The sequence below is a fragment of the Oncorhynchus nerka genome, linkage group LG11 (assembly GCF_034236695.1).
Source record: "Oncorhynchus nerka isolate Pitt River linkage group LG11, Oner_Uvic_2.0, whole genome shotgun sequence".
Lineage (NCBI taxonomy): Eukaryota > Metazoa > Chordata > Actinopteri > Salmoniformes > Salmonidae > Oncorhynchus > Oncorhynchus nerka.
In genome coordinates, this window is record NC_088406.1 from 65,953,654 (window position 1) to 65,975,477 (window position 21,824).

At 42.2% G+C, this 21,824-nt stretch overlaps 2 protein-coding genes and 1 long non-coding RNA gene across 3 annotated transcripts; all 3 read right to left on the reverse strand.

Annotated features, from left to right (window-relative positions):
* Positions 1 to 1,005: 1,005 nt before the first annotated feature.
* On the reverse strand, positions 1,006 to 4,746 carry LOC115137363 (sialic acid synthase-like). Its single transcript, XM_029673650.2, has 6 exons — positions 4,518 to 4,746; positions 3,419 to 3,634; positions 2,679 to 2,778; positions 2,308 to 2,462; positions 1,647 to 1,913; positions 1,006 to 1,326 (listed from the first exon to the last, which is right to left on the reverse strand). Exons 1-6 carry the CDS (start codon positions 4,647 to 4,649, stop codon positions 1,108 to 1,110), a joined length of 1,089 nt encoding a protein of 362 aa, XP_029529510.1. The 5' UTR covers positions 4,650 to 4,746; the 3' UTR covers positions 1,006 to 1,107.
* Positions 4,747 to 9,434: 4,688 nt separating this feature from the next.
* On the reverse strand, positions 9,435 to 10,640 carry LOC135574033 (uncharacterized). Its single transcript, XR_010465145.1, has 2 exons — positions 10,301 to 10,640; positions 9,435 to 10,206 (listed from the first exon to the last, which is right to left on the reverse strand). It is a non-coding gene; the product is annotated as an uncharacterized LOC135574033 (long non-coding RNA).
* Positions 10,641 to 11,288: 648 nt separating this feature from the next.
* LOC115137722 (sialic acid synthase-like) lies at positions 11,289 to 19,060 on the reverse strand. The gene is made up of 9 exons (XM_065024789.1): positions 18,833 to 19,060; positions 18,182 to 18,403; positions 17,966 to 18,064; positions 12,409 to 13,826; positions 12,146 to 12,321; positions 11,994 to 12,055; positions 11,825 to 11,911; positions 11,455 to 11,737; positions 11,289 to 11,376 (listed from the first exon to the last, which is right to left on the reverse strand). The coding sequence occupies exons 1-4, from the start codon at positions 18,929 to 18,931 to the stop codon at positions 13,596 to 13,598; spliced, it is 651 nt and encodes a 216-aa protein (XP_064880861.1). The 5' UTR covers positions 18,932 to 19,060; the 3' UTR covers positions 11,289 to 11,376; positions 11,455 to 11,737; positions 11,825 to 11,911; positions 11,994 to 12,055; positions 12,146 to 12,321; positions 12,409 to 13,595.
* Positions 19,061 to 21,824: the final 2,764 nt, after the last annotated feature.

Genomic DNA, 21,824 nt, shown 5'->3' on the forward strand with positions numbered 1-21,824 from the left:
CACACTTCCTCCATGCTTCACTGTGGGAACCACATGTAGAGATCATCCGTTCACCTGCTCACGGGTCTTCCTTTCCTGTGGCAGTCCTCATGAGAGCCAGTTTCATCATAGTGCTTGATGGGTTTTGTGACTGTACCTGAACTTAAAGTACCTCTAATTTTCCACACTGACTGACTTTGTCTTAAAGTAATGATGGACTGTCGTTTGTCTTTGCTTATTTGGGCTATTCTTGCCATAATATGGACATGGTCTTTTACCAAATAGGGCCATCTTCTGTATACCACCCCTACCTTGTCACAACACAACTGATAGGCTCAAACGCATTAAGGAAAGAAATTCCACAAATTTCCTTTTAACAAGAAACACCTGCTAATTTCATTCCAGGTGTCTTACCTCATGAAGCTGGTTGAGAATGCCAAGAGTGTGCAGAGCTGTCATTAAGGCAAAGGGTGGCTACTTTGAAGAAGCTCAAATATATTTTTGATTTAAGCCTTTGTTACTACATGATTCCATATGTTATTTCATAGTTGATGTCATCACTATTATTCTACAATGTAGAAAACAGTAAAAATACAGAACAAACCTGGAATGAGTAGGTGTCTCCAAACTTTTGACTGTACATACGGTATTTTTTCCCCTTTGACACTCATTTGTACCAGAATTGTATCACAAAATAATTTCAATCAAGGAGTGTGATTTCGTATGAAAAAGAAAAACAATCATTAATGTTTGTCATTTTGTATTTGACATTTTTGTAGTGCAACATTACAGTCCATTTCATTTATAAGTGAACAGTTAAACATTCAATTAGAATGCAATCATTTCAGTCACTACTGAATCTACAGTTTGTATTTTCTCTTCTTAACTTGGCACTTGTAGTCAAGTCTGATTCATTGAATGTTTGCTTCCATCTAGTAAAAAAAACATGAAACCAGAAATATAAAGCATGTCCCCTTCAGTGAAATTTCTGAGCCTCGAAATAATATCTAGATTATCGATGTTCACACAACCATCTTTTCACTTTTCTCAGCCTGTAAAAGTGCATTGTGTTGTTTGGCATTGTGGTTACGGTATTACAGTGTTTACAGTAGGCTATTACAAGGGTGATTACTCCACTCGGCACTTGATCTTTTTGCCGTAGCCATCGACCACATCCGTGGTGATGCTCTCGTCCTCCTCCACGTCCTCTGTGACGGACTTGCCCACCAGCTGGAAGATGTCCTCGGGGGGAATGCCCTTCGGCTCGCCCACCTTCACCCCCAGCATGTCCATACTCAGCACAGTGCCTTTGGGGATTGCCACCTTGGCCACCACTGATTTCCCCAGCTGGAAGAGAACACAATCAATGTATTAAAAGAAGTTCTGACATCCTTTCCTGTTTGAAGCAACAAACCAAAGATCATATAGCCCATAGGGTACAGAGTTTTTCCAGGTCAGATGACAAGGTTGGGAAAAAAAACTCCTGGCCCTAACACACACCCACCCCTGAATTGGAATAAATGCTTAAATAATGTTTGTAAAAAAATTACCCAATTGTCTTACATCCGATAACCTGACTGCCATTAACCATTGCAGATGGCCATGTGGTGGCGTAACAATAACGTCATCTGTAGGAATACAATGAAAAGCGCCCATCCACAAAGTACCTTATCGTGGCATGGCTTCTCACAGGGCAGCATCTGCTTGATGCCCGTCCCCAGAGACCTCTCCACCAATCGAATAGCTTTCACCAGCTCTGTCAGCTCAGAGGGCTCCAGAGAAGCTTCGTGGTCACTTCCCTTCCAGCTCTTGTCCAGGGTCACATGACGCTCAATGACCTTTGCCCCCAGCGCCACTGCTGCCACGGAGATGTGGACCCCAGACTCGTGACCGGAATATCCAATGGGAATATCAGGGAATTCCTTCTGGTATTCCTATGAACGAGATCATGGGTCATTTTCCTTGCCTCGAAACATGTATTCTCTCTGGATTTAGCCTTAACCACAGACTAGCAATGTGACTGTTGCTCTAGTGGTCCATTGGGGCAGGAGGTAGCCAAGTGGTTAGAGCGTTGGGCCAGTAACCGAAAGGTTGCTAGATCGAATCTCAGAGCTGACAAGGTAAAAATCTGTCATTCTGCACCTGAAAAAGGCTGTTTACCCACTGTTCCTAGGCCGTCATTGTAAATAAGAATTTGTTCTTAACTGATTTGCCGAGTTAAATAGAAGTTAAATAAAAATGTAAATAACAGAAATAAGATGCACCATGTGTTTAGGGATGATCTTGCCTGAAACAATTCCTTCATTCAAACCAATGAAAAACTCTTACTGCGATGACACGCAGGTTGACATCTTCAGCCTCCAATGGGTAGGCACTGGTGCACTGCAGGATGCAGAAGTTCTGATTGTGTTTCTTGACCGTCTGGTAGACCCGTCTCATTGTCTCCATTGACTGCATGCCACTGGACACCACCATGGGGCGACCTAGCATTAAACCAAAGAGACTTGAGACTTCACACAACAACAAAAAAATCTACGCTTCGCATTATTCTTGATATTGCCATTTTTTTTTACTACACTTTCATGAGTATAACGTAGACCAAATAATCAAACTACTTCAGAAGCTAAAATGCTCATGTTTACATTAAGCAGCCTAAGACACTCCAATATCTATCATACTGTAAACTTTAAATCACTGACCTTTTTTTGCAGTCTTTTCCAGATAGGGAAAGTTATTGGTGTCCCCTGAACCGACTTTGAAGAAGGGCACATCAAGCTCATGTAGGAACTCCACAGCCATCTAACAAGAGATATACAACAAATAATTAATACAGTTTTTATATGCATTTTACAGGCCTATTCAATGTAGTACCACATTAGGAGTCATAATACCCCAAGAAACCTAATTGTTTCCCCCCCATTCATTTTTCCAATAGGGGATTTTAGAAACTCTTAAAATAAAGGCTGTGTTTCCTGTAGGATCAACCCTGGCGTGACGTGTTGATAACCGTGTAAATCTCTCTAGGACAAGGTGACTTATCAAATTTATTTGCCTGTATTTACCCCACAAAAAAAATAAAATGCTACTTAGTTGCTAATGTGGCTGTCATAAAGAACTACAAACGCCATAAAGAACTACAAACGCCATGATCTCCATGACACTGCTGAATCGAGGCAAAGGTAAGAATCTCTGGATTAACTATATACACAAATCATCACCCTGTCCGAGAGAGATTTAGATGGTTATCAAAACGTCACGCCAGGGTAAGGATTCAGTAAACACAGCCCTTATTTTAGGCATTTCTAAAATTCCCTACAGGAAAAATGAATTGTGAAACAATTGGAACCATTTCCCTATTTGACCGCTAGGTTTAAATGGGTTTTATGACATCTCCACAGTGGGGCTCTATGGGCCTATTCCACATCACCATCACTCTTACCTCGTCCATTCCCGAAGCAGTAAAGAAAATTCCAACCTCCTTTGCATAGTTCTGCAGCTCTAGGTATTGTACATGACTGAACTCAAGATGGCGCTTGTGCTCTCCGTACGTCTTGCCCCAGGATTGTTTGGAGGTGTACGGACGCTCCAGGGCACGCTTGTTGAACTTGTACTCAAGCTCACTCTTCTGAAACTTGGCGCAGTCTGCCCCGCAGTCCTGTGAATTGATTGTCAATATAAGTAAGGTCACAGTTGTAAATTGTGTTGCCAAGGAGGATGAGGAGGAAACCTTGTTTCAAATATTCTATCATTTATTGAGACAGGTGGGTTCACACCCCAAAGTGCCACATGTCATGATGACACTCACCTGTCTCGAACAATGAGAGAAGATTTGAAATAGACAAGATGGCGACATACATTGTCGGATTACCACAGAGCAAAAACATTAATAAGATAGTGTCGCCAAGTTAAGGTTGGTCGAAATTTCACTGTGCTACACCAAACAGTACCTAACCAGTAAGGCCAGAAAGGCATTTCACTGTACTTGTGCATGTGACATTAAAAAGCTTAAACTTTACATTACTTAAACTTGACTTGAAACTTGGATACCAAAAATATTTGGTTAAATCACATTATCATGTGCAACAAATTATAGCTAACACACCCACTGTCTTTCAGAAAACACAGTCAAATGGTGTGATCATTTTGTATATGGGGGTGGGTATCAGTTGTGCCATATCTCTGGCAGGAATTCCATTTCCACCAATATCAGTCCTTAATAAATTGACCAATAGATTCCCATGGTCTCAATGGCACAAGTTCACAATTTGAAATACAGCCCCAGCAAGCAACAGAGCAGGCTATTGTTATTTTAGTCATATGGGCACTGGAATCGATCATTTCCTCATTGGCACAGAAGTAGGGCAGCAGCCCAACAAGAAGCAGTGTCATCCAAGAGACTGGACTGTCAGTTTTTAAACTGCCAAAATAGTCAAATGCATTTATACTAAAGAAGCCGCTAGTTAACTAGCAAGTAAGTCAGTACCATAGTCCCCAATACAGTAGCTGAGCTAACTAATTCATTTTGCTACTAACATTACCTTGGCCATCTTGATCATTTTCTTGGCAATTTCAATATCTCCCTGGTGGTTCTGTCCAATTTCTGCAATAATAAAACAGGGGTTAGAACCCCCAATCATCCTGCCAGGACAAAGCTCGAATTTCAGAGGCATTTTTAGAAATGTGATAAATGCGGTTTCCTAAAAAGTTTGTAGCGATAATATGGCTAGGTTCGCTTGCTCTGAACCAGTAGTACAGAAACAGTCAGGGGTGGGTTCTCGTGGAAGAAGTCGAGCTAATTTACACGTTGCACATCCGGAATCCACGTGTTTTCCTCTCCACTCATGTTTCAAAATAAAGGTTCTCCCTTCACTCACAGGTAATTTCAGGATTCTCAAGAGTCAAAATGTGAGACATTGTAATTAATACTTTCAAAAATATATATCATTATTATTATTATTATTACAGAAGATGTATAAACGTCAATAATTATTTGTATACAGTGTATTTGACTTTTTTAACACAAAATTCTATTTCACATCCTCTGATATAGAAAAGTAAACATCCACCACATGTATATAAATAAATGTACCTTATATAGACAGTCAAGTCTACTATATTCTAATCTAATCTGTTTGTTTCTACCTATAAAAAAAAGTATAAATAAAAAACTGGCTTCTGACGATACATCACCCAGTGCCATGTTCAGTATCCAAACGTTGCAGATAGAAATTCAATGAATAGAGCCGACGTGATTCCTAACATGCAAACCTCACCAATCACCAAGGTTATTACAGTTTTGTAATTTAATATAAAACACATATTTTTTATTCGATTTTAGATTTTTATTTGAAATTAAGTTGAGTTTTAGGTCGTTTTCAGACTTGATATATTAGTTTTTATTCGGTTTCGTTTTTGTATTATTTCGTTTCAGCTTTAGTTTCAGGGACAGAAAGTAGCCTATGGGTGGAATTCTAGGAGCCATTTACGTTTACTAGGACTATAGTTTCTGTTTTTTCGGGATGCCACTTCGTTCCAATGGGGGCAGTAATACTAACATGATGGGCCAGGTCATATGTTCGGCTAGCTCAATCTTGACGTGACTTGGATTTAAAAGAATAATAGCCTAGACTGGTCCAATAATAATGGTGGAAGGAAACTCTCTTGCCCAAGTTTACACCAATCCAAAGCTTAAAAAAAAAACTTTAGTAGTAGATGTAAGAAGAATCAAGTTGCCTACCTTTACCTTTATCTGAGTGAAAGACAGGGGGGAAAAAAACAAAATGAAGTCAAGGCACATTTGTTATGTTTATGTAATATTGTAGAATTCTGAAACTGAAAAACACATTTTTGGATGACAGCCAGGTGTATTTTGTTACACCAAAATGAACATCTGTTTTAGAGGAATTTTCAATTGTCCACAATGAAGCTTGTGATGCAGTGTAAATATTATGTAACTAATAACATTTTCAGCTAGAGTTATTAAGGTTAAATATGTCATTCACTAACACCTTCAAATAGGGTTTATTAAAAAAACGGCTGCAACAGCAAAAAACGATTTTTGCATCTGAAAAATATATTATTGGGTGACAGCCAGGAGTATATTGATTGTTACACAGAAATTACCACCAGTTTTTTCGTGGGAATGATGCAACTAAAGTATACATTAACAAATGCATTTATATGACTTCCAAAATAAAAACATTTAATTGAGGAGGATTACCAAGATGGCTGCATAGTGGCTTCAATACAGCGCCACCTGTCAGTCATCCAGGGTTTATGCGCATCATTGTTTGAAAACTCCATTAGTTAAAAAGGGCTTAAATGATAGCTTTAGTTTTTTAAATGTTTTTCTTAATTATTTTATTTCAGTTTACTAAATAGTTTTTCATTTTTTAAATTTATTTTATTTTAAGTTTTTGTTTACCATATTTAACCTTGCCGGCCGCATTGCATGTGCGAGCGATGCAAAATTACTGTACACTTACATGTTATTCAATCATTTCCCCCACATCTCTCACATGCGTAAACGTGCCTCTGTGTAGCCAAGAGCTAAAATAGAACTTGGTTCTATTTGAGATGCACATGTGTTGACTGTCGCCTCCTTATTGGATATAAGGAAAAAGATACTAACCCACGTGGATGCTTCACAGACACGAGGAGAGAATAATTAAAGATGATTAACTAGGTTTCCCTTTTCATCTGTGGATTTATCGCTGGAGTAGAGAAACACGATTTTGTATGACTCCGGGTCAAAATTCTACAAAGAACCAGCTAAAAACAGGACAATGTGCAGGTAAAATAACAATCCAATGTTCATCTCCCAGGACAAACTAACTAACAAGAACTAGCTACCTAAATGTCCATGATTGTTTCATGTGTGTTTCGAACCTGTCCACAAATTAAAATAGTTTGTTCACAGTTGTCTTTGATGTTTTAACCTGAGTGTCATTGTAACGGATGTGAAAGAGCTAGCTTAGTTAGCGGTGGTACGCGCTAAATAGCGTTTCAATCGGTGACATCACTTGCTCTGAGACCTTGAAGTAGTAGTTCCCCTTGCTCTGCAAGGGCCGCGGCTTTTGTGGAGCGATGGGTAACGATGCTTAGTGGGTGACTGTTGTTGATGTGTGCAGAGGGTCCCTGGTTCGCGCCCGGGTATGGGCGAGGGGACGGTCCAAAGTTATACTGTTACATTGGTGCCGTGACCCGGATCACTGGTTGCTGCGGAAAAGGAGGAGGTCAAAAGGGGGGTGAGTGTAACGGATGTGAAAGAGCTAGCTTAGTTAGCGGTGGTACGCTGTGTCATCTCCCGTCTGGATTACTGCAACTCGCTGTTGGCTGGGCTCCCTGCCTGTGCCATTAAACCCCTACAACTCATCCAGAACGTCGCAGCCCGTCTGGTGTTCAACCTTCCCAAGTTCTCTCACGTCACCCCGCTCCTCCGCTCTCTCCACTGGCTTCCAGTTGAAGCTCGCATCCGCTACAAGACCATGGTGCTTGCCTACGGAGCTGTGAGGGGAACGGCACCTCAGTACCTCCAGGCTCTGATCAGGCCCTACACCCAAACAAGGGCACTGCGTTCATCCACTTCTGGCCTGCTCGCCTCCCTACCACTGAGGAAGTACAGTTCCCGCTCAGCCCAGTCAAAACTGTTCGCTGCTCTGGCCCCCCAATGGTGGAACAAACTCCCTCACGACGCCAGGACAGCGGAGTCAATCACCACCTTCCGGAGACACCTGAAACCCCACCTCTTTAAGGAATACCTAGGATAGGATAAAGTAATCCTTCTCCCCCCTTAAAAGACCTAGATGCACTATTGTAAAGTGGCTGTTCCACTGGATGTCAAAGGTGAAAGCACCAATTTGTAAGTCGCTCTGGATAAGAGCGTCTGCTAAATGACTTAAATGTAAATGTAAATGTACGCGCTAAATAGCGTTTCAATCGGTGACATCACTTGCTCTGAGACCTTGAAGTAGTAGTTCCCCTTGCTCTGCAAGGGCAGCAGCTTTTGTGGCGCGATGGGTAACGATGCTTCGTGGGTGACTGTTGTTGATGTGTGCAGACGGTCCCTGGTTCGCGCCCGGGTATGGGCGAGGGGACGGTCTAAAGTTATACTGTTACATTACACAGGCGTGTGGCCGGTAGAGTCCGCATGTTACAACTTCCCCAAACAAGCCCCTCAAGTGCCTACACCATACACATGTTGATTTTGACTATCCTCACGCCTGACACGCAGGTTAAATTAGCAAAACCAACTACCGTATATTAATTTGGGGACAGGTCAAAACACACAACACATTCATGGATATTTAGCTAGCTAGCTATTGCTTGCTAATTTGTCCTGGGACATTAACGTTGGGTTGATAGTTTAGTGTAAATGTAGGGTCCCTTTTTTTTGCTGGATCTTTGCAGAATTTTTTATCATACAAAATCATGTTCTCTACTCTGACAATAAATCCACAGATTAAAGGGGAAACCTAGTTAATTTTTAGATAGGGTTCTTTGATTAATCTCTTCTCGTTCAACTGTCAATCACCCACGTGGGTTCGTATGCTCGTGAAAACCAATGAGTAAAATGGAGAGGGGGGACTTGCAGGCGTTAAGGTTCTGAAATAGAACCAAGTTCTATTTTAGCGCCTGGCTATGCAGACGCCGTTGACGCGCATGAGCAGTTAAATAATTGAATAATTGGTACATTTATTTTGCAACGCTCTCGCACAAAACGTGGCGGCCTGGGGCCTGTTGCACAAAACTAGGATAAGGGATTAAGCCAGGATATCTTGGTGATCCTGGCTCAATTGATCCGTAATCCGGTTGCACTAAAGATGGATAAGGGGCAGGAGGATATGTTATGGTATAAATTACCATGGAGATTTATTCTGTGGAGCTAGCCTGCTCCAGACCAGGCTAAATTCCAGGATCTATTTAATCTCATCCCTAATGTCAGTCAGCAGTCACCACAAATGGAAACCAATAGTTATTTCACTGCTCACTATACATTGTTATCACATATAACTAGACCCACTGTTATTATTTAAACGTTTGTGATCATTAATTTCAATGATTTTGGATAAAAAATGATTTTTAGATGATGTTGCTATCATTAGATAATTTACAGTTTCCCATAGACTATAAGGCTATATATAAAATGATAGAATATTAGGGCCACAGAGGGGAAAAAAACACAAGTCATAATATTGTAACCAGTTGTTTTAGAGGACAGTTGTTAAAATGACAGATGTGGGGCATTTCGTGAAATTGTACTTCAGTATGGTTTCATAAACAAAGACATGCTGATGTGCCAGAATATTAAGTATCACATTGTCATAAGTATCAAAACTGTAAAAACAATATGTAGCTTTTCTGCAGAAAGAACCAGCCTCATAAATTTATGACTTTATCCTTTTTCTTCAGTGTGGCCCTAGTACTCTGTCATATAAACAAATACACATTCCATATGAATATAAAAACACAATGTGTAACATTATGTTCCTTTATTGAATAAGGACAAAACAAAGCAGGTAAACCATCAGCTCCTTTCGAAACTGAAGTCACAGTGACTCTACAAGATGGAAAGCACAGAATCCAAGCATATTATACAAAATGATACATACACATTCAAAGGTCTGTATATAACACACCCTGCATGTCTGCACACTAAAATAAATGCAGGACAAATCCATACACATCAACTGAACAGACAAATGAATGGATGCAGTAGCCTCCCTGCAGCCTTGTATTACACACAGTATACCGCACAAACATCATAAGAGGCCAAATTCGTCAAAAAACGAACCCAAAAAAACCCAAATTCCTCTGCCACCGCAGGACATATTTAACCAAAATTGAAAGCACACATACTAACTAAAATAATTCAACACATATTGGTCCCTCAGCAGCCGACCACTGTCGTCATCAGGGAAGATTGCCGGATTGTCCCAGTCCATGGCTGGTGGCACTCTGGGGGCCCTCTCCTTCCTCAGGCAGGCCACATTGTGGAGGACAGCACAAGCCACAGTAATATCACATGCCCTAACAGGGCTGACCCTTAATTTGTGAAGGCAGTGAAAGCGTGCCTTCAGGAGGCCAAAGGTCATTTCAACTCTGGCCCTGGTCCTGGCATGGGCATGGTTGTAGGCCTGCTGTGCTTCCTGGGGTCTGTGAAAGGTGTCAGGAGAAAAGGCTGGCAGCCATACCCCCTGTCTCCCAGCAACACACCAGAGAATTCACCTGTCAACACAAAATCTCATCATTACTACCTCATAAACACAGTGATATTCTTGACACAGCCATGATGGTTATAAATAGGGGTTGTGTGGCTTACCTTGTGATAGGCACTGATAGATTTCAGAGGCCCGAAAGATTCTGGAGTCATGGACTGAGCCAGGCCATTTTGCCACAACATTGCTGATCACACAGTCAGCATTGCAGACCATCTGAAATCATAAGATGAGGAATATTACACCAATCAATGCACATCACTGGCAATGCAGAGTGTTCGTCAATGGACAATATCAAAAAGTTATGTTCACCTGAACATTAATGCTGTGAAAGGATTTCCTATTCACAAAATCGGCCTCATGGGCACCTGAGGGGGCTTTTATCCTTATGTGTGTGCAGTCCACTGCACCAATGACATTGGGAAACCTGTCACACAAAGTAATGAGTATCCTACTATGTGTTAACAGTTGTCCTGTAATTTGTAGATCCTCTTACCTGCAATCCTATAGAACTCCTCTTTGATGTCACAGAGTCTTCTGTGGCCAGGGAAGAGATGAAGACATCTGCTAATGCTTTGATAGCCAGACACACACTCCTTATTGTGCGGCAAATTGTGGCCTTGTTCAGCTGTTCTGCATCCCCCACTGAGTACAGGAAGGCTCCACTAGCAAAAAGCGCAAGGCCACACAAACCATTTGCTCCACACTCAGTGCATGGCTCCGTGCAGTGCGGTGCTTAATCCTGGGACCCAGTAGTCTGCATAGATACCTGATGCCATCTGCAGAAAACCTGTATCTTTCATATAGATGGTCATCAGGGAAGGCCAGTGGGTCCAACCGGTCCCTGAAGACCCTTTCTCGCCTGAAGGCTCTCCTCAGCACAAGTGCTTCTTCATCCACCACATCTCGCACGAATGGGCATGCCATTGTCAGAGCAGAAAGGAACACACAATTTTGGGCCTTCATATAGGCTAGTGGCCACACCTGGTGCTGGGGGGTGGGCAAAGAGGGCGATGCCTTATAACGATGACTTGGTTGTACTGATTGCTGGGAAAATAAAAAAACCTTAGAAAGATGCCACCGTCCTGTGTGCTCACAATAAGAGCTCATATGTCATGGCTCACTTGACTTTACGAGAATATACCAAATTTTTATTTTGAGCTGTGTCATCTTCTTGGAGCTGGGGAGGAAATAAAAATAATGATTAATACATTTGTGTTACAGTTAGCATACAGTGTACATTGAAGGCATATCTCACCTCCCTCGCAAGTTTTTTTATTTCAAGGTCCAGTTTCCTAATTGTCCTCTTTTTATTTCGGACTCCAGTGCAAGATTTTCCATCTTTTTCTTCTTGTACTGAATGTCTATGTCTGCCAGTTCTATTTGGCGCCGGAGGTGGTTGCCATACAACTTTCTGATAGCTTGTGAGCTCTGTGAACACAATACAATTAGCGCAGCTGGAATTTGGCAGGATGTGGTGTCCTTTTATTAATACGCACTATGTTGCCAGGCTGGTTTTCCCACTGTATAGCATCTGGGTCCTGTAAAAGAAATTAGATTTTTTGATTTTGATGAGGACTCCTCACCATTGTAGAGTAAATAGTACTTTCACAGTCTTAACATGATACCTCATGCCTTCTGGAATCCAGAGAGATGGTCTCCTCCTCATCATCGTCTCCATCATGTGCTGTTGCTGCTGCACTGGGGCCTTCACCCTATCACATTTAATCGGATTCATATTGAAGCTAGTAGACAAGACATGCCAGGCCTACAGTATGCCTTTGATGGAGTACTCACTGGATCAGCATCGTCTGGTGCTTGTGCTGGTGGCTCTAACAGGAACACAGTGCTGCCAGGCACTGCAAGGCAATAGGTAAACCAAAGTCAGACAGTCCAAATTGATTCAATATGAATGTGGTTGTATCCCATGTAGAGATGGAAGGACATACCTTGAATGAAGCGGGTGGCATCTTGGGAGGAACCTATGCTCGTCTCTTTCCCCCAGGGATCCCCTCTAAGACGGGCCTGCCTTTATTTAGCTCCAAGGCCATGTCCTCTGCTGGGGTAAGGTCAGCCTTTGGTGACCCACCACCCGTGCCTTGTCTGTGGGTATTCTTTTTCACTGCTAAAACAGTACAGACAATGTGTGAGCAGGCACCTTCTGGGTACAATATATGCTTGTGCTTTGTTAAATATTAGTCAGGGACCATACCATTCTGCAGAATGTTCTTGTATTTGATTTTGACCTGCTGCCATGTCCGTTTTGGCCCGTTCATGTTTAATCTACACACACACACACACACACACACACACACACACACACACACACACACACACACACACACACACACACACACACACACACACACACACACACACATTTAATGGAGTCACACTGCAAAAAATTACTTGGTATTTGTCTTGTTTTCAGTAAAAATATCAAAGAATGTATCATAGCTTTAAACAGTGTGATGGAGTTACTTTACACAATTTCACTCATATCTGCAGTGCATTTCAATTAAAAATTTAACCGTTTCATAATTACAGTACAACTGCATTTTTGGAGATGTGAATTAAATATTTGAATTGTAAATTGTGATGTTTCAGCGGAGCGGTGAGTGTGTAATTGTGCACTACTTACGCATTCAGGCGGTCTGCAATACTTTGCCACGCTTTTTCTCTTTGCTTTATCACTGTGGCGGTGTTGCCTTTCTTCTTAATTATATCTTTTACCTCCTCGTATGCCTCCATGAGGATTTGTGCTTCCGACGGGGAAAAGTACGCGGCTCTAGTTGCCATGGTAAATCAGTTAATCTGTGATCTGTGGCGGGGTCTATTTGAGTGAGCCGTGAGCGCGCACCTATCCAGGATTGGTTTCACCTGGCTTAATGAATCCGTGTCTGCTCATCCTGGCTTGGTCTTTGTGCAACCAATTAAGCCTGGACGCACATGTTTTGGCTTCATTGAGCTCAGCTGAGTCATTTATCCCGGATGTCTTAATTCTACTTTTGTGCAACAGGCCCCTGGTGATACAGATAGCAGTTGGGATTGATGGTCTGTTTACATAGCAGGTAATGATAATTAACGTGGCAGGTTAGGTGAATTAACGTGGCAGGTTAGGTGAATTAACGTGGCAGGTTAGGTGAATTAACGTGGCAGGTTAGGGGAACCAACACAGTAGGTTAGGTGAAATAACAGGTCAGGAGACTGAAGTTAAAGTGAGGAAAAGGATTAGGGTTAGGCGTTGCTACAACACTAAAGTTGTCAACAACTGTTGTCCCTGACGCGACCACTAGATGAAGATGTAGGTCTACTCCATCTAGCCACAATGGTAGAAATGTAAACAGACGATCAGTCCTGACATACCATCAATATCATAACACCGGTCTAGTCAGCATGTTAACATGTTTGTTTTACATAGCATCTTTCTATCTGAACGTTCCACAACGTTGTGTCCTGCTGAACGAACGCACACCTGGTTGACTCAGCCCTTGTTGTTGTAGCCATCCACCATACGTTGCGTGATGCAGGAGACATGCCCCCTGGCTCGCCCACCTTCAACCCCAGCATATCCATACTCAGCACCGTGCCTTTGGGTATCACCACCTTAGACACCACTGACTTCCTGAGCTGGAAGAGAAAATAATATGGAGATTTCCTCCTACAGTATGTGCTGTTGTAGGCTATACAGTACAAAGAGAATACTTGATGTAAGGGAGGTTTATGACAAACATAATGGGCCAACCTTATAAAAGAAAATGAATAAAACATCATTATAATTTTTTGAGAAAGTTATTATTACAAATGTCAATGGGAAAAATACTTATTTACATTAGTATTCCGGTGCCCCCGCACATTGACTCTGTACAAGCACCCTCCTGTATATATTGTTATTTTTTACTGCTCCTCTTTAATTAATTGTTACTTTTATCTCTTATTCTTATCCGTATTTTTTAAACTGCACTGTCGGTTAGGGGCTAGTAAGTAAGCAGTAAGTTTGTTGTATTCGGAGCATGTGACTAATGAAATGGTATTTTATTTCATTCAGACCCTTTGCTATGAGACTCGAAATTGAGCTCAGGTGCATTCTGTTTTCATTGATCATCCTTGAGATGCTTCTACAACTTAATTGGAGTCCACCTGTGGTAAACTAAATTGATTCAACATGATTTGGAAAGACACAGACCTGTCGATATAAGCTCCCACAGTTGACAGTGCATGTCAGAGCAAAAACCAAGACATGAGGTCTAAGGAATTGTCCGTAGCTCCAAGACAGGATTATGTCGAGGCACAGATCTGGGCAAGGGTACGAAAACATTTCTGCATCATTGACGGTCCCAAAGAATACAGTGGCCTCCATCATTCTTAAATGGAAGAAGTTTGGAACCTCCAATACTTTTCCTAGAGCTGGCCAAACTGAGCAATCGGGGGAGAAGGGCCTTGGTTAGGGATGTGACCAAAAACCCGATGGTCACTCTGAAAGACCTCCAGAGTTCCTCTGTGGAGATGGGAGGACCATCTCTGCAGCACTCCAACAATTCTGCCTTTATGGTAGAGTGAACAGACGGAAGCCCCTCCTCAGTAAAAGGCACATGACAGCCCGCTTGGAGTTTGGCAAAAGGCACCTAAAGGACTCTCAGACAATGAGAAACATGATTCTCTGGTCTGATGAAACCAAGATTGAACTCTTTGGCTTGAATGCCAAGCGTTACTTCTGGAGGAAATCAAGCACTGCTCATCACCTGGCCAATACCACACCTACTGTGAAGCATGGTGGTGGCAGCATCCTGCTGTGGGGATGTTTTTCAGTGGCAGGGACTGAGAGACTAGTCGAGGGAAAGATGAACAGAGCAAAGTACAGAGAGATTCTTGATGAAAACCTGCTCCAGAGCGCTCAGGACCTCCGACAGGGGCGAAGTTCACCTTCCCACAGGACAACAACCCTAAGCACACAGCCAAGACAATGCAGGAGTGGCTTCGAGCAAGTCTCTGAATGTCCTTGAGTGGCCCAGCCAGAGCCCGGACTCGAACCTGATCGTCCGGACTTGAATATTGAAGGAGTTCCCACATAGGATGAGCGCTTGCTGGCTGCTTTTCCTTCACTCCGCAGTCCAACTCATCCCAAACCATCTCAATTGGGTTGAGGTATGGTGATTGTGGCCAGGTCATCTGACGCAGCACTCCATCACTCTCCCTCTTGGTCAAATAGCCCTTACACAGCCTGAAGGTGTGTTGGGTCATTGTCCTGTTGAAAAACAAATGATAGTCCCACTAAGCGCAAACCAGATGGGATGGCGTATCGCTGCAGAATGTTATGGTAGCCATGCTGGTTAGGTGTGCATTGAATTCTAAATAAATCAGATGGTGTCACCAGCAAAGCACCATCACACCTCCTCCTCCATGCTTCAAGGTGGGAACCACACATGCGGAGATCATCTGTTGACCAAATTTGGACTCAAAGGATTATTGGTGTCCTTTAGTAGTGTTTTTTTGCAGCAGCAATTCGACCATAAAGGTCTGATTCACAGTCTCCTCTGAACAGTTGATGTTGAGATGTGTCTGTTACGTGAACTTTGTGAAGCATTTATTTGGGCTACACAAACTCTAATGAACTTATCCTCTGCATTAGAGGTAACTCTGGGTCTTCCTTTCCTGTGGCAGTCCTCATGAGAGCCAGTTTCATCATAGCGCTTGATGGTTTTTGCGACTACATGTGAATAAACATTTTTTCCGGGTGTCTTCATGTCTTAAAGTAACGGACTGTCGTTTTCTTAGCTTATTTAAGCTGTTCTTGCCATAATATGAACTTGGTATTTTACCAAATAGGGCTATCTTCTGTATACCACCCCTACCTTGTCACAACACAGCTGATTGGCTCAAATGCATTAAGGCACACCTGTTAATTGAAATGCATTCCAGGTGACTACCTCATGAAGCTGGTTGAGAGTATGCCAAGAGTGTGCAGAGCTGTCATCAAGGCAAAGTGTGGCTACTTTGAAGAATCACAAATATACAGTTGAAGTCGGAAGTTTACATACACCTTAGCCAAATACATTTAAACAGTTTTCACAATTCCTGAAATGTAATCCTAGTAAAAATTCCCTGTCTTAGGTCAGTTAGAATCACCACTTTATTTTAAGAATGTGAAATGTCAGAATAATAGTAGGGAGAATTATTCATTTCAGCTTTTATTTATTTCATCACATTCCCAGTGGATCAGAAGTTTGCATACACTCAATTAGTATTTGGTGGTAATTGCCTTTAAATTGTTTAACTTGGGTCAAACGTTTCGGGTAGCCTTCCACAAGCTTCCCACATTAAGTTGGGTGGATTTTGGCCCATTCCTCCTGACAGAGATGGTGTAACTGAGTCAGGTTTATTGGCCTCCTTGCTAGCAGATGCTTTTTCAGTTCTGCCCACTAATTTTCTATGGGATTCAGGTCAGGGCTTTGTGATGGCCACTCCAATACCTTGACTTAGTTGTCCAGAAGCCATTTTGCCACAACTTTGGAAGTCATTGTCCATTTGGAAGACCCATTTGCGACCAAGCTTTCATTTCCTGACTGATGTCTTGAAATGTTGCTTCAATATATCAACATAATTGTCCTTCCTAATGAAGCCATCTATTTTGTGAAGTGCACCAGTCCCTCCTGCAGCAAAGCACCCCCACAACATGATGCTGCCACCCCTGTGTTTCACGGTTGGGATGGTGTTCTTCGGCTTGCAAGCCTTCCCCTTTTTCCTCCAAACATAACGATGGTCATTATGGCCAAATAGTTCTATTTTTGTTTAATCAGACCAGAGGACACTTCTCCAAAAAGTATGATGTCCCCATTGTGCAGTTGCAAACTGTAGACTGGCTTTTTATGGCGGTTTTGGAGCAATGGCTCCTTCCTTGCTGGGCGGCCTTTCAGGTTGTGTCGATATAGGACTTGTTTAACTGTGGATGTAGATACTTTTGTAACTGTTTCCTCCAGCATCTTCACAAGGCCCTTTGTTATTCTGGGATTGATTTGCACTTTTTGCACCAAAGAACGTTCTTTTCTAGGAGACAGAACGCGTCCCCTTCCTGAGCGATATGACGGCTGCGTGGTCCCATAGTATATATACTTGCGTACTATTGTTTGTACAGATGGACGTGGTACCTTCAGGTGTTTGGGAATTGCTCCCAAGGATGATCCAGACTTGTGGAGGTCTTCAATTTTTTTCTGAGGTCTTGGCTGATTTCATTTGATTTTCCCATGATGTCAAGCAAAGAGGCATTGAGTTTGAAGGTAGGCCTTGAAATACATCCACAGGTATTCCTCCAATTGACTCAAATTATGTCAATTAGCCTATCAGAAGCTTCTACAGCCATGACATTTTTTGGAATTTTCCAAGCTGTTTAAAGGCACAGTCAACTTAGTGTATGTAAACTTCTTACCCACTGGAATTGAGATACAGACATATTATTTCATTGTAAACAATTGCTGGGAAGATTACTTGCATCATGCACAAAGTAGATGTCCTAACCGACTTTCCAAAACTATAGTTTGTTAACAAGAAATTTGTGATATCTTCAACCACCAACTTACCATCCTGAGACAAGGCCGAGTATAGCCCACAAAGATCTGCGCCACGGCACAACCCAAGGGGTGGCGCAAAACACGTTACCGTTACACATTTTGATTGCACAGAGTATATTATAATTGGTAACATTTGACCTTTACCACGGTAACGTGTGGCAAAGATGTAGTACATACATAACAGTGTTAAATTGAATCCCTGACCTTTTTTGCAGTCAGTTCCAGATAGGGGAAACTGTTGGCATCGCATGAGGCAACTTTGAAGAAGGGCTCATCAAGCTCATCCAGGAAGTCCAAAGCCACCTAACAGACGTTGCAAAGCAGTTGGGGTAGTCATGCATGTTTTGCTTGAAATCCGGAATATCTACACAGTCACCGCGGACTAATTCAATAGACATTAATCATGGAATAACCTCTTACCTCGTCCATTCCAGAAGCGGTGAAGAAGATTCCAACCCCCATATTTCTGGAGCTCTCTATACTGTTCATGACTGAACTCCAGATGATCCTTGTGGTCACCGTATGTCTTTCGTATGTCTTTCCCCAGGAATGTTTGGAGGTGTACGGACGCTCCAGGGCACGCTTGTTGAACTTGTACTCAAGCTCACTCTTCTGAAACTTGGCGCAGTCTGTCCCACAGTCCTGTAAATTGATGACAACATAAGTAATAGCGTCAAACACACACACACACACACCCTACTTCCATTTATGCAAATTCATGCACAGCAGCAGTACAGTATCAGGATTATAGTCCTGTCATTTCTACCTTTTGATTTGAGGTTATTAAAGGAAGATTTACATGGGAGGGATGCAGAATGACTAAGTTGCCCCACACTCATACATGTATATGTGTGCCTTTCTATCCGATGTCGCCCAGCCTGTTATATTAAACTGAAGCTTAAGCCACACTTAAGGGCAGTTTCTCTGACACAGATCAAGCATAGTCCTGGATAACAACAAAAATACTAAATTCTGCATTTAGCATGCTTTTTGTCCAGAACTAGGGTTAATCTGCGTCCAGGAAACTAGTCCTTAAAGTCTTACAATGTCTCTTCATTTAGCTTCCATTACCTTGGCCATCTTGGTCATTTTCTTGGCGATTTCAATATCTCCCTGGTGGTTCTGTCCAATTTCTGCAATAATAAAACAGGGGTTAGAACCCCCAACCATCCTGCCAGGACAAAGCTCGAATTCTCGAATTTTCAAAAAAAAAGTGATAAATTAAGTTGGTAAATGATTAAGAGCCTATGGCAAATTAATCACGCTCCTTTTAAGGATGAGATTTTCAGTGGCAGTCTCGCACAGTGGATCGAGGAAGAAATTGCTTATCGTCTGCCCTTTTATACAAATCCCTAAGGTCAGCCTATCCAATGATAAGCCAGTGTCAGACCCACATTGAATGCAGTTTATTAAAAATATGATTTATTTCGAGAAAGTGTCAAATTCTGTTTTATATTACTGTTTTATATCTTTACCTTTTTATAGCATTATATCATCTTAGTATGACTGTTTTTATATATCTTTAGGGATTGAACGTAGTGTTAGGTTCAAGCTCTGTGTGTATGAGGTGTCATTATTTAGTGGACTGTAGGAATGCGTACTCTCAATAACTCAAGGCCTCTCCTGACTGATAAGAAATCCTGTGACATGCACAAAGAAATCCTGGGTGATGGAAAAGTACTGAAGTTCATCTTTGCGGAATGGAGAGGGTGAGAGCTGTGGGTGTAAGTGGACACGGCACTGTATTGAATGGATGTATTCAGCTGGACATCTCTGTTGAGTACACGTTTGAAACGTCACTTTGAGTTTGGGCTCTTTTGTATGATAAATATGTCTATGGTATATTGAGATATTGGTCTTCTTTGGAGTTGTTGGTAAGATATCACACTTAAGGAACAGAGAGTTTTCCGTAGAGAGTGAGGTTTTCAAAAGTTTAACCGAATCTTAGATATGGCCATTTAGGGAACATCGTGTGTGTGTGTGTGTGTGTGTGTGTGTGTGTGTGTGTGTGTGTGTGTGTGTGTGTGTGTGGAGAGAGAGAGAGAGTGACAGTTGGATACATCCTGTCAGTAACTGGTGGATAGAGCAACCGTTACTAAATCTGAGGGGATAGAGATAGTATTTAGGACTTGACAGCGTATGGTTGTGGGGCTGTAATTGTATCACACACAGATTCCCACCGGACGAGAATATATTGTGCATATACAAAATATTCCTAAATAAATGAATGAATCAAGATATTCAGACTAGAAAATGAACACAATTAGTGAGTGATGATTGGTGCTGAAAGGAAACATTAAAAAAGCGGCCCAATATAACCCACAACTTGGAATGAAAGTCGTTTTTAGAAGGAGTCACTGCTTACTGGGAATAAACTTTGGGTTCCAATTTAGGAATATAATGGGAATGAGAGACATTGCCAGTTCATTACAGTCAGCCGTAAATAAAGGGACTGAGAGCTTTCCGGTGATATGGCTCTTCCTGCCTCCCAATCCACCGACTGGTGGGCACAAACAGTGAAGCAAGCAGAAGAGAAATTTCAAAATGGGTATAGAGGTAGTCACACTAAGTTTCCAGAGACAGGAAAGGACGTCTCAGAGGATGTGTTGAAAGAAGTGAACATGTTATCACTGAGCTATAATAAGAACTACAGACAGCCTCCAAGATGGCTGAACACCGATTTGTGGGGGCTGACATCTTGCTAGGTCAGGTTTCAGGAACTCATTAGTACATGCCCACTAGCACTGGAGCCCAGCCAAGACGTTAATTCCAGGAAAAGCCAGAGCAGGCTGTAGATATTGATAAGTGGTGGAGGGGAAATCTGCAAGCATGAAGAACCACCACACAACCCTGACACAACCACTGAAAACATGAAGAAAATGTGTACGCAAGTAAGTTACTCAGTACTAAGAGGACAGTGGTCTAGCTTGCTCTATATATTTTTGTTTCTTTGTTTTTTAACCTTTATTTAACTAGGCAAGTCAGTTAAGAACAAATTCTTATTTACAACGACGACCTACCCCAGCCAAAGCCGGCTCGTTCGGCTCAGCTCACCAAAAAGAGCTGGCTCTTTTGGCTCCCAAACGGCTCTTTAAAAGAAAACTATGTTTTGTATTTTTTCAAGTAAAACAGTTTACGATAGTTTGACTACGATTGGTGTTAAAATAATTCTGAACAAATTATTAAATGAAATCATATTCTGCCTGAAAAATGCATTGGTTTGTTATGAAAAAGAATGCTATTAAACATTTGCATTTAAAGTCTAACTTTTTAATGTACACTGCTCAAAAAAATAAAGGGAACACTAAAATAACACATCCTAGATCTGAATGAATAAAATATTCTTATTAAATACTTTTTTCTTTACATAGTTGAATGTGCTGACATCAAAATCACACAAAAATTATCAATGGACATCAAATTTATCAACCCGTGGAGGTCTGGATTTGGAGTCACACTCAAAATTAAAGTGGAAAACCACACTACAGGCTGATCCAACTTTGATGTAATGTCCTTAAAACAAGTCAAAATGAGGCTCAGTAGTGTGTGTGGCCTCCACGTGCCTGTATGACCTCCCTACAACACCTGGGCATGCTCCTGATGAGGTGGCGGATGGTCTCCTGAGGGATCTCCTCCCAGACCTGGACTAAAGCATCCGCCAACTCCTGGACAGTCTGTGGTGCAACGTGGCGTTGGTGGATGGAGCGAGACATGATGTCCCAGATGTGCTCAATTGGATTCAGGTCTGGGGAATGGGCGGGCCAGTCCATAGCATCAATGCCTTCCTCTTGCAGGAACTGCTGACACACTCCAGCCACATGAGGTCTAGCATTGTCTTGCATTAGGAGGAACCCAGGGCCAACCGCACCAGCATATGGTCTCACAAGGGGTCTGAGGATCTCATCTCGGTACCTAATGGCAGTCAGGCTACCTCTGGCGAGCACATGGAAGGCTGTGCGGCCCCCCGAAGAAATGCCACCCCACACCATGACTGACCCACCGCCAAACCGGTCATGCTGGAGGATGTTGCAGGCAGTGGAACGTTCTCCACGGCGTCTCCAGA